At 34.5% G+C, this 15449-nt stretch overlaps 1 protein-coding gene across 3 annotated transcripts in view; it reads left to right on the forward strand.

Moving 5' to 3' along the window:
• The window catches only part of Gdpd1 (glycerophosphodiester phosphodiesterase domain containing 1), a 47745-nt gene extending 32296 nt beyond the window's left edge, over nucleotides 1-15449 (forward strand). The window contains exons 5-10 of one of the 3 annotated variants that reach the window (XM_005321562.5): nucleotides 1135-1253; nucleotides 1733-1822; nucleotides 5855-5988; nucleotides 10677-10736; nucleotides 13065-13116; nucleotides 13742-15449. In XM_005321562.5, the coding sequence (XP_005321619.1) occupies nucleotides 1135-1253; nucleotides 1733-1822; nucleotides 5855-5988; nucleotides 10677-10736; nucleotides 13065-13116; nucleotides 13742-13864 (578 nt within the window). In that variant the 3' untranslated portion in view covers nucleotides 13865-15449. The remainder of the gene's footprint in view (nucleotides 1-1134; nucleotides 1254-1732; nucleotides 1823-5854; nucleotides 5989-10676; nucleotides 10737-13064; nucleotides 13117-13741) is intronic. The other 2 variants (XM_040269063.2, XM_040269064.2) reach the window with 2 other exon arrangements.

A 15449-nucleotide genomic window follows, 5' to 3' on the forward strand; every position in this document is an offset into this window, starting at 1 on the left:
ACATCCCTGAATTACTATGTATTTACCTTGCTTGAACATTATTTTTTCTTTCTTTCTGTGAATTTTTTTCAAATTTTCTTTGAATTTTCTTTCTTTGAGCAGGGATTGAATCCAAGGGCACTTAACCACTTAACCATATCCTAAGTCCATTTTATTTTTATTTTTTATTTTAAGACAGTGTCTCAAAATTTACTTAGGATCCAGGTGTGGTGGCATACACCTGTAATCCCAGCAGCTCGGGAGGCTGAGGCAGGAGGACTGCAAGTTCAAAGGCAGCCTCAGGGAAAGCAAGGTGCTAAGCAACTCAGTGAGACCCTGTCTCTAAATAAAATACAAAAAATAAATAGGGCTGGGCATGTGGCTCAGTGGTCGGGTGCCCCTGAGTTCAATCCTTGGTACAAAAAAAAAAGTAACTTAGGGCCTTACTAAGTTGCTGAGTCTGGCTTTGAATTTGCACTCCTCCTGCCTCTACCTTCCATGCCGCTGGAATTACAGGCGTGTGCCCTGTGCCTGACCAAACATTATTCTTAATCTCTGAAAAATTCAATGATGATTTCTTAGCAAAAAAATCTCAGTCTCAATTAATAGGGGAATGGTTAAATTAAAATAATCAAATTTTTGTGTAGTTCTTCAGTGAAGTATTTTGAAACCATATAAAATCACAATAAAATCAGATCAGATCAATGGATTATATCATTGTCAGTATCCTGGTTTGATATGGTACTATGGTTTTGCAAGAAGTTATCACAAATAAATCTGGATGAAAGTAGATCAATCTTAAAACTGCATGTGAACCTACAGAATTCTTAAAATGTAAAGTTTAAGAAAAATAAATCATAATTATAAACATAAGGTATTGACATGAAAATATTTTTGCATAAAGAATCAGGTTAAATTCTTGTAGGCACACTATATTATAATCATATTAAATTTTGCATAGGAAAAAAGTAGAGAAAGAAAGTATACCAAGTGGTCATCATGGTTATATCTAAGCTATTAGGTTTTAAATGATATTCTTTTTTTCTTAATGGTTTGCTTCAATTTGTAAATGTCCTCATATGAACACATACTATAACTGTTTTTAAAAAAGTAAATTTCCTTTTAAAAATACATTTACAAATCTTGTTTTCTCAGCGTGCCAGTGTGAAGGAAAAGATAACCGAATTCCATTACTGAAGGAAGTTTTTGATGCCTTTCCTAATACCCCCATTAACATCGATATCAAAGTCAACAACAATGTGCTGATTAAGAAGGTACTGGAGTCATTGCTTCCTCTTGGTGTGTTGCATCCAATTTCACAAACTAAATAAGGTCAGAATAGCTGACTGCTTAGATTGGTAGTGTTCAAGGAAACGTGATACTCCATGGATCAGCATTGTTTTAAATAACATCTTGATAGAGGTCATTTTACTGCAGGGGAGTCTATTTTCAGAGTGAGCTGGCACCTTTCAGTCATGAATAAAAGTAAACTCCTATGAGCCAATTATTCTGTATTTATACAATTACCTTCTGGCTCAACATGTTTAATGTAATACTAATAAATAGTTGTATTCTGTTAAGTAAATTATATAATGGTAAAGTGTAAACAATTTTGTGTTTTTTTAAATAATCTGAAATTTAGTTTTTTCAAAATTTTGTACATCCATTATTTGCAATCCATTTTTAAAGTAAAAATTATACAAGTGAATTTACAAATAGGCACATGCATAAAATTTTGAATTTTCACATATAGGTTTCAGAATTGGTGAAGCAGTATAAGCGAGAACACTTAACAGTATGGGGTAATGCCAGTTATGAAATTGTAGAAAAGTGCTACAAAGAGGTAAGTTTCAAAATGGTACAAAATGATCTATCTTTGATGTTGTTATATGTCTATAAATATTCATTATTATATATATATATATAATATTATATATATAATATATATGTGTTGTAGATGGACAAGAATGCCTCTATTTTATTTCTTTATTTTTTTATGCTATGCTGAGGATCGAACCCAGTGCCTTTCTCATGCTAGGCAAGCACTCTATCATTGAGCTAAATCCCCAGCCCTACATTAATAATTTTTAAAAACTATCTTTTTTCATAGCCTGCAGAGAAAGACAGATGGTACTGAATGGAGGCAACTAGCCAGAAGTTTACTAACAGAGATAATAGATTTGGACCTTGCAATTTAAGTTCAATGTAATTAATTAGACTGGTTCATAGAATTATTCTCACATACTGATAGTAATTGTTGATCACATTTTATTATGTGCATTATAAGACAAAATATGACTCCCATCTTGTAATTTTTTTAGTAATTATTTTGTGTAATTTTGAATTAAAGTGTTTAATCCTCCAACTTCTTTTTGCCTTACCCTTCAAATAGACTTAGTTAAATTAAGCCAAGGTCATGATTATCAGGTAGTATAAAAATCAAGGATATCCACTTATTGAAAATTTTCTGGTTGAAGGAAATATGTCTATAAAAACTAATTTGACCTGGGCATGGTGGTTGCATAATCCCAGCAACTTGAAAGGCTGAGGGAGGAGGATGGTAAGTTCAAGGCCAACCTGGGCAACTTCAAGAGACCCTGTCTCAAAATTTAAATAAATAAACAAATAAAAATAGAAAGGACTGGGGGTGTAGCTCAGTGATAGAGCATGCACTTTGCCCTGGGTTCGATCCCTACCACTACAAGAGGAGGAAGGGACAGAGAGGAGGAGAAGAAGAAGAAGCGGGTGGCAGGGGAAGAGGAGAAGGACTCTTATGAGACAAGTAGCAATTCTCAAATACAAAGAACTTTTGGGATGGTCATTCCTAAAAAAAAAAAAGAAAAGAAAAAAAAAAGGCAAAATAACCAGTCACCACCATTACAATTAAAAATACAGCTGAGACTCTCATTGAAGCAAATAATTTCTGTTTATGGACAGTAGGTTCTGTGAGATCCTGAGGTAGCTTGTGTACCTTAGAGCACTTACTTGGCTGAGTGATTTCAAATGCCTAAGAAGTTAGAAGTAAGACTTTTCCATAACTAATTCTTGTCTAATGGTATTTTCGTATATTACTCTGCCTGCCAACCTTTTTACACCATCATAAAACTTTTCAAATAAAAAACAATGATAAGGGGCTGGGAGTTGTGGCTCAGAGGTAGAGCACTCACCTAGTGCATGTGAGGCCCTGGGTTCTATCCTCAGCACCACATAAAAATAAATAAATAAAATCAAGGTATTAAAAATAATGATGATATTAATGCTAAAAAAGATGAAGAAAAACTGGACTTCTCATAGGTTCTATTGGGGCCTGTAAAATAGTATAGTCACTCTCTTCAGTACTTGAGTAGTATTTTTTTTTAATAACTAAACATCCATTACCATATGAACCAGTAATTTCATGTTATGCATTTATCCTAGAAAAATGTAAACTTATGCACACAAAAACCTGTACATGAATGTTTACAATAGCCTTATTCATTTAAGCAAAATCCTGGGAAAACCTCAAATGCCCTTCAGTACATAAATAGCTGAACAAATTCTGGGACATCCATATAGTAGGGTACTATTCAGCAATGAAAGTTGCTGAATGAACTATTGATACATGCAACAACTTGGATGGTCCTCAAGGACATTATGCTTAGTTAAAAAAATCTCAAAATGCTATATGATTTTATTTATATAACATTCTCAAAATTGTAGATATAGAGAAAAAATTAGGGGATGGGGTAGAGAGTGGGTACCAATAAAGAGATGGCACAAGGGGATTCTTGTGTGGTCATGAAACAGTTCTATATCTTGCCTGTGATGGTGCTTACAAAAATCTATATATGGGTTAAAATTGCATAGAAATTACTATCTCTCTCTCTCTCTCTCTCTCTCTCTCTCTCTCTCACACACACACACACACACACACACACACACACATACAAATGAATACATTTTAAAAATAGAGAAGAAAAGAAAAAATGTTGAAAATTGAATAAAGTCTGTAGTCTAATTAACAGAAATGTACTATTTTTTGCAACTTCCTGTAAGTCTGTAAATAATTCACAATAAAAAGATCACTGTTGGTCCATAATCACAGAATTTTGCCCTTGATTCACATCCCCCACCGACCCCAAGCCTCTGGCTTTCTATTATATTGAAAACTCCCAAACTCTTTCAGCATAATATTCAAACATCACAATAAAAATGTTTCAATAATATTTGTCATTCATGTTAACAACATTCTGTATAATAAGTGATATGTCTTTTACAGTTTGTAAAGTATGATTTATAAGAATTTTACAAGCTGGGCTTGGTGGCACATACCTGTAATCCTAGCAATACAGGAGGATTGAAGGTTCAAGGCCAGCCTCAGCAACAGCAAGGTGCTAAGCAACTCAATGAGACCCTGTCTCTAATAAAATACAAAAAAATAGAGCTGGGCATGTGGCTCAGTGATTGAGTGTCCCTGAGTTCAATCCCCAGCAGCCCACCAAAAAAATAAATAGAAATAAAAAGGGCTGAGGATGTTGCTCGGTGGTTAAGTATTTGGGCTTAATCCCCAGTATCCAAAAAAAAAAAAATGATATAGGATATGATTGTTGTTAAACATTTGCCAGCCTACCACTCTTCTCCCACCCCCACAAGCAGCCTTGCATAGCTCTCTAGAAGTACCCAGTACTTCTTTTAGTGCTCTGGTTCCAAAGTTGCATAAGTTTTGAGCACCAGCCCCAACCCTATTTTTCCCCTAACCTCACTAATCCTTAATGTATGAATTTGCAGAACTCTAAGTTTTTCAGGGTCTTGTATACTGTGTTACAGCTGAAACACGTGTATATAAATAAGTAAAAAATGTTACAAAGTATCATATGAACACAGGCAAAATAAATCCTCAAACTTCCTTATTTTTTGTTAATTAAAGAAATAGGTCATTTACTTTAATTATTTAAAATCAATTCTTTTTGCATGATTTAAAAATATTATAGGGCTGGAGTTGTAGCTCAGTAGAAGAGCTACAAATGGTAAAGATGCTAAATTTTATGTTGTGTATATTTTACCAAAGTGAAATATACAGGCACACATACACATATTCTGCAGTTTCAAAAAGTTTTGGAATGCTGAACACATTTTTCAATTGAAACTTAAAATAATGATTAGATTCTTGGCCTAACTTACAAAATCCTATTTATACTTTTAGGTTTGATCCATAACACAGCTAAAATATGATGTATACAAATTGATATAATCTCTGTATACTTTCTCCTGTCTCAACAGGTATATTAAATGGGAGTTAGATTACTATTTCATACATCTTTTTATTTTGTTCTATTAGATTTTGGCATGTTTAGTTTCTAGTTGTGAATACTCTGGCCAACAGAGACAGTGGTGTTGTAAAAACAAAGAAAAATATAGGGAGTAGAGAAACTTTACTAACATTAATTATACAATAGGACTCCAAGGTAGATCTTTACTATTTTTTTTTTCCTATCCAAATTGGGTTTTTAGGCTGGGGCTGTGACTAGGTGGTAGAGTGCTTGCCAAGCATGAGTGAGGCACTGGGTTCAATCTCAGCATCACATAAAAATGAACAAAATAAAGGTTTAAAAAATGGGTTTTTATTCGTCATAGTCAACTGACACATACAGGTACAAAAATTATAAAAATAAACCAGTAGATATTTAAAGGCAAATGCAAAAATTTACACATTGAAATTTATACTCTTTTGTTTCAGACTAGCCATTTGGTGTATCTGTAAATGAATATTTACAATTTGGTGACTGCTTGCAATAGATGTCAAGATATAGTCTTGGTAAATTTTGAGACTTATGAAATAATCCTCTTTATTTGAGCAATTACTGTAAAGTAATGTATAATATTGTTTGTCTTTTAGAATTCAGATATTCCTATACTCTTCAGTCTACAACGTGTTCTGCTTATTCTTGGCCTTTTCTTCACTGGCCTCTTACCTTTTGTGCCCATTCGAGAACAATTTTTTGAAATCCCAATGCCTTCTATCATACTGAAGTAAGTGCTTATCCTTTTTTCATCAATTATCAATTCTAGAAGGATTAAGATAAAGTCTTGCTGGGTGCAGTGGTGCAAGCCTGTAATACCAAGGGCTTGGGAGGCTAAGGCAGGAGGATTTCGAGTTCAAAGACAGCCTCAGCAAAACGAGGCACTAAATAAATTCAAAACAAGGTTGGGGAAGTAGCTCAGTGGTCGAGTGCCCCTGAGTTCAATTCCTGTTAACGATCCCCTGCCAAAATATAAAGGCTTAATGTCAGTATTGCTTTTGTTTGTTTGGTGCTAGGAATTGAATCCAGGGCCTTGCACATGCCAACCATACACTCCACCACTGGGTTACACCCACTCTTTGTTGTGATTTGTCCCCAATAAATTCATTTTGGGACTTGGTTCCCAAAGTAACTGTACTGAGTGATGGTAAGAATGTGATTAGGTCACTAAGTCACTAAGAGGATTAAAGCCTTTCTTATGGGAATGAGTTCTTGCCCTTGGCTTTTTCTTGCTTCTTTTGTATACTTGCCTTTCTTCTGCATATTCTTTACTGCTTTTCTGTTACCATGAGGCTCTCACAAGAAGCCAACCAGATACCATTGTCAAGCTCTTGGAATTCTAAAACTGTGAGCCTAATAATCCCTTTTCTTTATAAATTTTCCAACCTTGGGTATTTTGTTATAGCAACAGAAAACAGTCTAGGATAAATATCATTGTTAAATAATAGGTTTTGCTGGGGTTGGGGAGTATTTCTATGGTAGAGTACTTGATAACATGCATGAGGCCCTGGATTTTTGATCCTCGTCATCACATACACACACACACACACACACACACACACCAGATTTCTGTAGTTATTTCCATGTTCTGTTCCCTGTCAGAGAGAGAGAATTTTTTTTAATATTTATTTTTTAGTTTTCGGCGGACACAACATCTTTGTTTATATGTGGTGCTGAGGATCGAATCCGGGCCACACGCATGCCAGGCGAGCGCGCTACCACTTGAGCCACATCCCCAGCCCTCCCTGACATATTAATAATGCTTTTTGAGATAATTTTAAGACACATTTTCCAAATTAAATAATAAAGGATTATACTTTATCTGGACTAATCTCAGGTTACAACTTCCCATGCCTGTGTACTCAGAAGTCAGACAAAAAGAAATGAGCTTAAGTACAGAAGCTTAATAATTATTTTATTCTGACATCAAATAACAATTGCCCTTTAACTTCCTTTATTCTATTCTTCTTCATTGATAGTAATATACAGCTAAAACTCCATTAAACTCCAAAAATACCAGCAGGAATAATACATTTATGAAGAAAAGCCACTACTACCATCACCAAAAAGGTGAAGAGGAAAAAATAAAACTTTGGAAATAAGAGAAAGAAAAGGTTAATTTAGTTTGCATGAGATACTTATGTGTTTACATAATTTCTCTATTAATTACAGAGTCTTGCTTTCCATTCACAAATTTAAAAGATGAAAATGTTTAAAATGTTTACTGTTGCCTCGGAAATAATCAACAGCACTCAATAGTTGTTAAATTGTATTTGTTGTTATTATTAAAGAACTCTTCATCTCACAATGCTACATACTTAGAATGTGATTTCTTCTTTTTAATTACGGCATTATAGTTATACATAGTAGTTAAGTTCATCCCGACAAAATCATACATGCATGGAATTCAATTTCAGTTCACTTTCCCTGCCTTTTCTTTCCCCTTCTTACTTCTCTCAGTCTCTTTCCTCTTCTCTAAAAGTCTTCCTTTCATTCATCTCTTTATTTATTTATTTGGATGTGGTGCTGAGGACCAAACCCATTCCTCACACAAGCTAGGTAGGTGCTCCAAACCCATTCCTCACACAAGCTAGGTAGGTGCTCTACCACTGAGCTACAACCCTAGTCCCATCTTTATGTATTTTTAATTTATTCTTTCTACTTATATATAAAGGTGAAATTCCCTGTGGTATATTTATATATGCACATAGCATGGTCTTAAAAAATTAATTCCTTTTTCCTGTATCTTTTTTCTTTATATTATATATATATATATTTAATTGTAGATGAACACAATACCCTTATTTTATTTGTTTATTTTTATGTGGTACCAGGGATCAAACCCAGTGCCTCATACATGCTAGGCAAGAGCTCTACCACTGAGCCACAACCCCAGCCCCATCCTGTCCCTCCTTTCTCCCTCTCAGGCTCCTTCTTCACTCTGCTGGTCATCCCTATATCTTTATAGGGAGATATATTTTGTTCTAGCTTCCACATTTGAGAGGAAAACATTCAGCTCTTGATTTTTCTGAGACTGGCTTATTTCACTTAGCACAATGTTCTCCATTTCCATCCATTTACCAGCAAATGCCATAATTCCATTCTTCTTTATGGATACGTAGTGATATATATAATGTTATATATGATTTCTTGATCACATTCTTATCCATAGAATGTGATTTCTAGCTATAGATTTCATAAGAATAACTAAGCCATGACAAAGGAATTTGGAGATTCTGGGGAGATAATTTAAATGTGATTTTACCTGCATAAAAACATTTTTCTACCCAAAATAACTTTAAAAAATAAAAATAAACATTAGTGGGCTGGAGGTGTGGCTCATCAGTAGTGCACTTGCCTGGCATGTGTGAGGCACTGGGTTTGGTTCTCAGCACTGCAGATACATAAATAAAATAAAGGTATATATTTTTAAAAATTTTTAAAATAAAATAAATAAACATTAGTGCAGCAGTCATTAGAAAATATAGGTAAGATTAACAATTAGTTCAATACTCTTATGTTTACCTTTCCTTCTATACCTTCCTGCCTTTCTTTTTTTTCTTACTAGGGATTGAACCCAAGGGTACTTTACCACTAAGCTACATCCCCAGCCCTTTTAAAATTTTTTATTTTGAGACAGGGTCTCACTAAATTGCTTAGGGCCTCACTAAATTGCTGAGACCAGTCTTGAACTTGCGATCTTCCTGCCTCAGCCTCCCGAGTTGCTAGGATTACAGGTGTGTACCACTGTAACTGGCTTAACTTCTGTTTCTTGCCTGTTTTCCAGCTGAGTTTCTTAGTGATGAGGATGTTTATTATATCTGTCCTCAATTATATTTATTAAAAGTCCGTGTAGCTATTTCTCAGACAAAACAATAGAAAACACTTCTTTTTTGCGGGGGAGGGTACCCGGGATTGAATTCAGGGGCACTCAACCACTGAGCCACATCCCCATCCCTATTTTGTATTTTACTTAGAGACAAATTCTCACTGAGTTGCTTAAAGCCTCACCATTGCTGAGAGTGGCTTTGAACTCGCTATCCTCTGGTCTCAGCCTCCTGATTAATCCCTTCTGGGATTACAGAAGTGCACCAACATACCCGGCAGAAAACGCTTCTTAAGAAACAATTTTCATTTTCTATAGTAGAATGATTCCTGGGATTAGAGGTTTAGCTCAGTGCTAGAGTACTTTCTTTTTATTTTGTTTATTTATTTATTTATTTTAGAGTACTTTCTAAGCCTGTGAGAGGCTCTGGGTTCTATTCCAAGCAACACACACACACACACACACACACACACACACACACACACACACACTAAAGTGATTACTAATCATGTATAGCTTTTCTCCTGCCTGGAGCTGAATGTTATACTCTTTAGATAATCTATATGTGTTTCTTTTGGAAAAATTATTGTTGAAATACAAACATAAGAAGCACAAACACTATAGCATTAGTCTTTTCTCTAAAAAGTGATTATGGATTAAAACAGGTAGAATATTATTTGTGTGTGTTTCAATGTTTGAAGGAGAACAATGGATATTTACATAATCTAATAATTGTATTTAATGAGGTAATTAGGATCCTTGAATTCCTGAAATTTCAACCAGGAGTTTCCATCTCAGAGTTAGAGAAAATAAGAACTTGTACTTTATTCAGAGAGCTTCTAATAAAAATTGAACTCAGAAAGTTAAAAGAAGAATTTAATAGTTGTGGACTCTCAGAATTAAGAGTGTAGTCAGGAGGGGTGTCAGAAAGAAAACAGGAAATGAAGATCTGGGAAGAATGAAAATGACTTTGTGCTGATAAACTTAGAAAGCCTCTGAGAAATCTTGGTAAGCGAGAGGAGTGACAGAGATTTCCTTTGGACACCAGCCCAAGTAATGACACAGGTAGTTAGTTATTTGGCTCAAGCCTCAAAGAGATGGGAGGAAGGAACTCAGCATGGGGCTAAAAAGTCAGGTAGAGCCTTTTAGTAGAAAAGATAATTTTAAAAGGACAGATCCAAGTCCTCAAATATTGAAAAGGAAAGAAAAAATGTACATTATACGCTCATTTTTACCCCAAATATCTTTTTAATTCATAGCACAATTTAGTTGTGTGTTTAAATCTACTACATACGAAATTATAGCCAAGGAGGAGAAAGAGGTTGTCTAAAAGAGAGGATCATGATAAATCCAGGGCACTAGGTCTCTGAAATATAATTTTTATTTTTACCTTCGAATAGTGATAGCAAGAAGTTAGCTTGAGGCCTGTGGAAACAGAACTGACTGGGCTTTTTATTATTATTGTCCTTTTCACAAATATTCTTTTTAAGAACATAGTAAGACATGCATGGTCTTTTTTTTTTTCTTTTCATTTTTGAACTTGGCTTATTCCTGTATTTCTAATTTGTAATTCAAACTTTATCTTTCCTCAGGCTAAAAGAACCACACACCATGTCCAGAAGTCAAAAGTTTCTCATCTGGCTTTCCGATATGTAAGAATTTTAGTTTCTTGATATGCAGGTTATTGCTCTGTGTTTAATAAATATCACATTTAAAATTTAGTGCAAGCTTCCTACATGGAATTTGCAACAAGGACTTGGTGAGCACCTCCTAAGCAAGTGGATGTATGTGAATTATTTAGAAGTAGCTTAATTACTTACTAGACACAAAACCTCAGGAGGAATTTTGAGAGTTAATGTCATCCACCTTCGTGGGGAAACTGAGCCTCCATTCACCCGGTGAAATGATTTACTTGGGGTCATGTAGCTAATTAGTAGCAGAGTTGTGGTAAATAGCCTTCTATTTATTCACTGATTCCACTAGTTCACAAATAAAAACATGGTGAAAAGAAGTGTGCAAAACAATATGTAAAAATATACATTGCCTACTGGCACATTTTTTAGAAACATTTGTACCAAGACTCAGCAACAGAGAGGTCCTTTCTGCAGGGTGAAGACACACTTTAAAAAAAAATGCCTTAATTTTTACAATATATTGAATTTAATTTTAGGTAAGCTTATGTAATTGTTTTATGTTTTGCTTTAGAATGGAGCCTTGAATGTTAAATATGTTAATAGTCCTAAATCACAATCTTTTATTTATTTATTTATTATTACCGGGGATTGAACCCAGGGCTGCTTATCCACTGAAAACCCCCATCCCCCATCAGCATTTTTTAATATTTTATTTAGAGATAGAGCCTCGCTGAGTTGCTAAGTGTCTTGCTTATCTGCTGAGGCTGGCTTTGAACTCACAATCTTCCTGCCTCAAGCTCCTGACCTGCAGGGATTTCAGGCATGCAGCACCATGCCTGGTACAACCTTTTATTATGTAGCTTCTCTTTCAAAGTTTTGGAAAATTGATTTTATGTTTTTTCTGTGCCACAGGTTTTTTTTTCCTTTATTCTTGATTTAATTTCTAGTTTTCAAGAACGCGCTTTTATTTTTTTTTAATATTTATTTTTTACGTGTAGTTGGACACAATGCCTTTATTTTATTTACTTATTTTTATATGGTGCTGAGGATGGAACCCGGGGCCTCACACGTGCTAGGGGAGCGCTCTACCGCTGAGCTACAACCCCAGCTCCAGTGCACTTTTAATTGGTGTTAAAAGCACATCAGGGGACTAGAGTTGTGCATCAGTAGTAGAGTGCATGCCTAGCACGTGTAAGCACTGTGTTCCATCCTCAGCACCACATAAAAACAAATAAATAAAGTTATTTTTTAAAAAAGCACATGATTTCAGGTTTTTCTTACTTAAGATCATTATAATAGATATAACTGAATAGAAATAATATGTATGACTTTCAGATGGGTTCCATGGCGCACTTCTGTACTCCCATCAACTTAGGAGGCTGATGTAGGAGTATCACAAGTTCCAAGCCAGTCTCAGAAATTTAATGAGACTCTGTCTCAAAATAAAAAGTAGAAATGGCTGGAAATGTAGTTCAGTGGTAAAGTGCCCCTGCATTCAATCCCCAATACAAAAAAAAAAAAGAAGAAGGAAAGAATACATATAACTTTCCAGTACAATTAGTTCACATCTTGTTCAAGTGACTTGTAGTCTAAAAGTGTACTTTTAGTTATTTGAAACTAAAAAAAACAAAACAAAACAAAACTTTTTCATAGGTATTGAATAGTATAACTAATGGATATGTGATTTCTAAGACAACTAACAAAAGACTAGTTTATTATGTAACTGAAGTATGATAGTAAAGAACTTGACATGAATTTCCTGCTTTATTTTAACCTGGCAAGTGGACAACACACACCTCTTAGCTCTCTCACTCTCATTATGGCTCCAGCAGGGAAAGTGAGCAAGCTTCTTCTCCATTAAGGTTTCCATGAGAATGGATCTTCTGGTGGCAGTACTGGGGGAGGTTCTCATTGTCCACCAGCCAGCAGCCAACAGTTAAGGGGGGGATCCAGCAGTTAAGATTTGAATTTATGCTCAGGAGCTACTATTACTTAAGACCTTTGCTTGTATTGCTGGAGTTTGGGGATTCAATTAAATAAAGAATTACGAATCTCAAAATTGACCAAGGTAGGACTGAGGACTAATTCTAGTCAGTAGTTAGGACTAAGAAATACAGCAGAGCATGGTGGCCTATGATCCCAGCAATTTTGAAAGCCAAGGCAAAAGGATCACAACTTCCAGCAATTAAGCAAGACCCTAAGCAACTTATGGAGACCCAGTCTCAAAGGATAAAAAGGGATGTAGTTCAGTGGCAAAGCATGCCTGAGTTAAATCCCCAGTACTAAAATAAAACAAAAAGAAAAAAAGAAAGAAATACCTAAATCTGTTCTGCCTTTCTTTTCTAGTTTATTAATGAGGAAAGCTTTATTTGACCACCTCACTGCCCGAGGCATTCAAGTAAGTTTTGGGAACAATGCATTTTGAAAACAGTGTAGCTTATCAATTTACCACAAGTGTAAAGGGTAGGGGCCTTTAACTGACTTAATTTGAACCCAGATTCTGGTGCTGTTCCCTTGCTGATTCACAAATGAGGACATTAAAATCTACCTTATAGTTAGTAATAAAGCATTTGTGTTTCTGTAGCTAGATAGCTCTTTATATAGTATAGACGAGAATAGCTAAGTCAGAGGGGTTGGGCAGTGCATGTTTAATGAGCAAGTGGAATTTTTTATAAGTTTACTGATTTCTTAAAATGGCAACTTTAAAAGGTTCTAAGTATGTTGAGATTATATAGATAAATGTTATAAAAATAATTTTCTCTTTTTTTTGAGTTTTTTTTTCTTTATTTTTTTTTTATTGGTTGTTCACAACACTACAAAGCTCTTGACATATCATATTTCATACATTAGATTGAAGTGGGTTATGAACTCCCAATTTTTACCCCAAATGCAGACTGCAGAATCACATCGGTTACACATCCACATTTTTACATAATGCCCTATTAGTAACTGTTGTATTCTGCTACCTTTCCTTAATTTTCTTTTTTAACATTTGTTTTCATACTTGTGATTTTGATTTCCAGGTGTATGTTTGGGTATTAAATGAAGAACAAGAGTACAAAAGAGCTTTCGATTTGGGAGCAACTGGAGTGATGACAGATTATCCAACAAAGCTCAAGGATTTTTTACATAATTTTTCAGCATAGAAAAAGGAAGTATTCAAAGAAAACACAAAAAGACCTAAGAAAATAAAATTTCACCGTCATTTCCCTAAGCTGTTTCCAGAATGGTAAAAGTTTTAATCAGTTAAGTTTTTATTACCTCATTTTTAAGCCTGTATGAGAATGTAGAAACAATATATTGTATATTTATTTCAAACAATATTGCATATTTCACATTTGTAAATTGTTTAGAAAGATAACTTGTTTTGAGATGTAAGTAGATTATTAAGATGTCTGTATATACCAGTGTGGTGGAACATTCCTGTAATCCCAGCAGCTCGGGAGGCTGAGGCAGGAGAATAACAAGTTTGAGGCCAGCCTCAGCAATTTAGCAAGGCCTTAAGCAATTTAGTGAGACCGTCTCAAAATTAAAAAAAAAAATAAAAAAATCTGTATTTGATGCTGTATTCTACTAGTCTAAGTAATTTTGAAATCAAAGGCTATTGGATAAATTTGTCATTAGCTTTCACTGGAATAAGATCAACTAATTTAGTAAAAGAAAATTATTGAAGGTCATTAGAGCTGTTTCGCATTGTTTCATTATCTCTAGATACATCTTAGTGAAAAGGGAAAAATACAATGAAAGAAGAGCTTGAAAATCAATGTCATAATTATCTGGCAAGTTATGCATCGTTAACAGAAGGCAAGCTCAAAGAAACACTTTATCAGAAACAAAGTCTGTAGACTAATTAGATTTCTCAATTGCTGTTGTTATGGGGATATTGTACTTGTAATCTTTTTCAGGTGTGTAACAATGCTACCATGTCTTTTTTTAAACATGAAAAATAGACTTTTAGGGCTAGGGCTGGGGCTGGGGCTGAGTGGCAGAGTGCTTGCCTGGTATGTGTGAGGCACTGGGTTTGATCCTCAGCACCACATACAAAAATAAGCAAATAAAATAAAGTCATGTTCTCCATCTACAACTACCAAAAATTTTTTTAAAATACTTTTGATTTTAAATTAAAACAAGATCCAAATAATCATGTCTTTTATGTTTCCTCTAAAGAAATCTAAGATTTTCATTTTCTGTCATTGACTTGACTGTTTGAACCTATATCTAGATTTTAAATAATATTTTGAATCCTAATAATCATATGAAACTGATGAAAGTACATATCATTGTTTCTAATACATACAGTATGAACCATCTTTTGCTGATCCTTAAGGATTCCTTCTTGGGCTGGATGTGTGGTTCGGAGGTAGAGCACTTGCCTAGCATGTGCAAGGCCCTGGGTTCAATCTCTAGCATGGAAAAAAAAAATCATTCTTTAGAGTATGAAGTAGAAAGAGAATGTAATTTTCCAAACATTAGACATCACTTTCTCAGCTGTTCTGATGTGACTTCGTGTAATCTATCTCTAATCTTTTTAACTAATTTTATGATCTCAGATTGGAAGATAAATATAATCTGGAGTAATAAATGTCTTTTACCTAGATTATGCCTCTCATTTGGAATTTGCCAACGATGTAGATATAAAGGATGACCATACTCTCATCTGTTCCTGGATGACATAAATATCATTTGCTTTGTTGTTTAAACTGAAATAAAGTTTTCCAAGAACAAAATAAA

This window comes from Ictidomys tridecemlineatus, chromosome 3 (genome assembly GCF_052094955.1).
Source record: "Ictidomys tridecemlineatus isolate mIctTri1 chromosome 3, mIctTri1.hap1, whole genome shotgun sequence".
NCBI classification, from domain to species: domain Eukaryota; kingdom Metazoa; phylum Chordata; class Mammalia; order Rodentia; family Sciuridae; genus Ictidomys; species Ictidomys tridecemlineatus.